Source organism: Octodon degus, unplaced genomic scaffold (assembly GCF_000260255.1).
Source record: "Octodon degus isolate 3935 unplaced genomic scaffold, OctDeg1.0 scaffold00243, whole genome shotgun sequence".
In the NCBI taxonomy this organism is placed as follows: Eukaryota; Metazoa; Chordata; class Mammalia; order Rodentia; family Octodontidae; genus Octodon; species Octodon degus.
The window spans coordinates 1,501,089-1,502,890 of NW_004524819.1; the positions used below are offsets into that span (position 1 = coordinate 1,501,089).

Consider the following 1,802-nt stretch of genomic DNA (forward strand, 5'->3'; position numbering starts at 1 on the left):
AAATAATAAAATATTACTTCTAAATTTTTAGTAGCATAATGAAAATAGTATTACTAAATAGTAAGCATAATACTGTTAATATTTAGGAGTTTTATGAAAAGAGGTTTCACATTTTAGCTCTATCAAAGATATTTTACCTTGAAATCATGTCCTTATCAGCTGTCAAATTTGGACTAGGAATCAAAAGTTACCCTCTTTGATTTGGAAAGTCATCTAATAAATCTACCTGCATACTGTGCTCATTTCCAGCCTTTTTATTTTGAGACAAGTCTCACTAAATTTCCCAGGCTGCAATCGATCTAGTGATCCTCCTGACTCAGTCTCCCAGAGTGCTGGGATAATAGGCACGCTACACCACTCCCAGCTTCAAATTCTTAATTTTCCAAAATGAGAATACCATTGACCTGTAAATATGTATGCTACCAGTGATACAGAATCTATTAAATGTCGTCTTAGTTCTGCAGAAGGCCCATATCCTTAAAGATTTCCCATGAGCTATGAAACCCCTTCCAAGGATCTAATATATTGATTTATGCTGCATCTCCATTACAGAATTACTTTTCTTTTGCTGCATCATTCACCAGTGGCTACCATTGGACTCAAAATAGTCTTCATGCCCTTGAAAGTGGCACAAGTTATGCTGGGATTCAACTGGCCCCACCTGCCAAGTAACTACAGTGAAGCAAGAACAGTTGCAGTGTAGTCAGAGGCCTGGATTCAAAAGATGCATCTGTCATTTCAAGCACTTTTAACTTGGGGCATTTCAGTCGCCATGAAGTCACAGTTCCCATTAGTAATAGATAACTCCCATCATGAGATTTTGGTGAGGTTTAGGAAATCTGAGTCAGTAAGCAAAGGCTCCTAATCTGTAACATACCTCCTTCCAGCCCCTCCTCCCGACCCACAGGAGCAAGTTCCCCGGAGCAGGCGCAGCTGTGCCACCCGAGGCCCAAAACGCTGGGATCAGGCACCTGCTTCTGAGGACTCTAAAGGGCGGAGGTGGTAGTGGAAAGACCGGTTTCCAAGGCCAGCTTGGCTGACGGGCGGAGCCGGGTACTCTTTGTGCACATTTTCCCCATCTTTGCGATCCCAAAGCCCGACCCCAGCGCCTCCTCCGCTATCCTGTCAGCCAGTCCACCCCCTGGACCTCGGGGCCCCAGCACTGCAAAGAAGACAGGGGACGGAAGAGGCTGATCCCCGGCCCAGCTGAGCGGATCCGGACTCAGAGGACAGCGTATCCCACCACTCGGAGCTGCTCAGAGCTCAAAGACCACCCGACAGGGACCCAGCACCCAGGCGGGCGGGGCCGGGGGCGCTTCCCGGCGCCTAAGGGGCGGTACCTCGTCGCAGTGGCGGTGGTACTCCTCCATGGTGGCGCCGACTCTCACCGGGGGCGGAGCAACGCGCAGCCCTAGCTCTGCGGCCGCGCACTGGCCTCCGGGGAGGCTCCGCCCCCGTTTATGGCCGGGGGCCAGGCCGTTCGCCAGCGCCCCGCCTTTGTGTCGTACTAGTCCTGCTCCCACCTAGCTGGAGCCCTGGGGTGGGCTGGGCAGAGTCAGAGCCACCCTAGGTGAGGGGCAGCTTTCTGAGCTGGCCGTGCACTTCAGACCAGGCTCTTTTTCTTTGTTGAGTACGTCCGCCCTTTCTGAAAATAAAGCACGGATGTTAAAGACCTAGGAATGGTGCCAGTGTGGTTCAGATGGGGTGAGCCGCCCACAACTTTAGTTTTCCCACAAGCAAACATAGTCACATCTATTTCACTGCAAGTTGTGAAGATCAAATATGAACAATGCCTAAAGTAA

General features: G+C 50.1%; 1 protein-coding gene across 1 annotated transcript in view; it reads right to left on the minus strand.

The window, feature by feature from the left end:
* The window catches only part of Dynlt3 (dynein light chain Tctex-type 3), an 11,591-nt gene extending 10,174 nt beyond the window's left edge, over window positions 1-1,417 (minus strand). The window contains exon 1 of the mRNA XM_004645899.2: window positions 1,341-1,417. Within this exon, the coding sequence (XP_004645956.1) occupies window positions 1,341-1,370 (30 nt within the window). The 5' untranslated portion in view covers window positions 1,371-1,417. The remainder of the gene's footprint in view (window positions 1-1,340) is intronic.
* Between the last annotated feature and the right edge of the window lie 385 nt (window positions 1,418-1,802).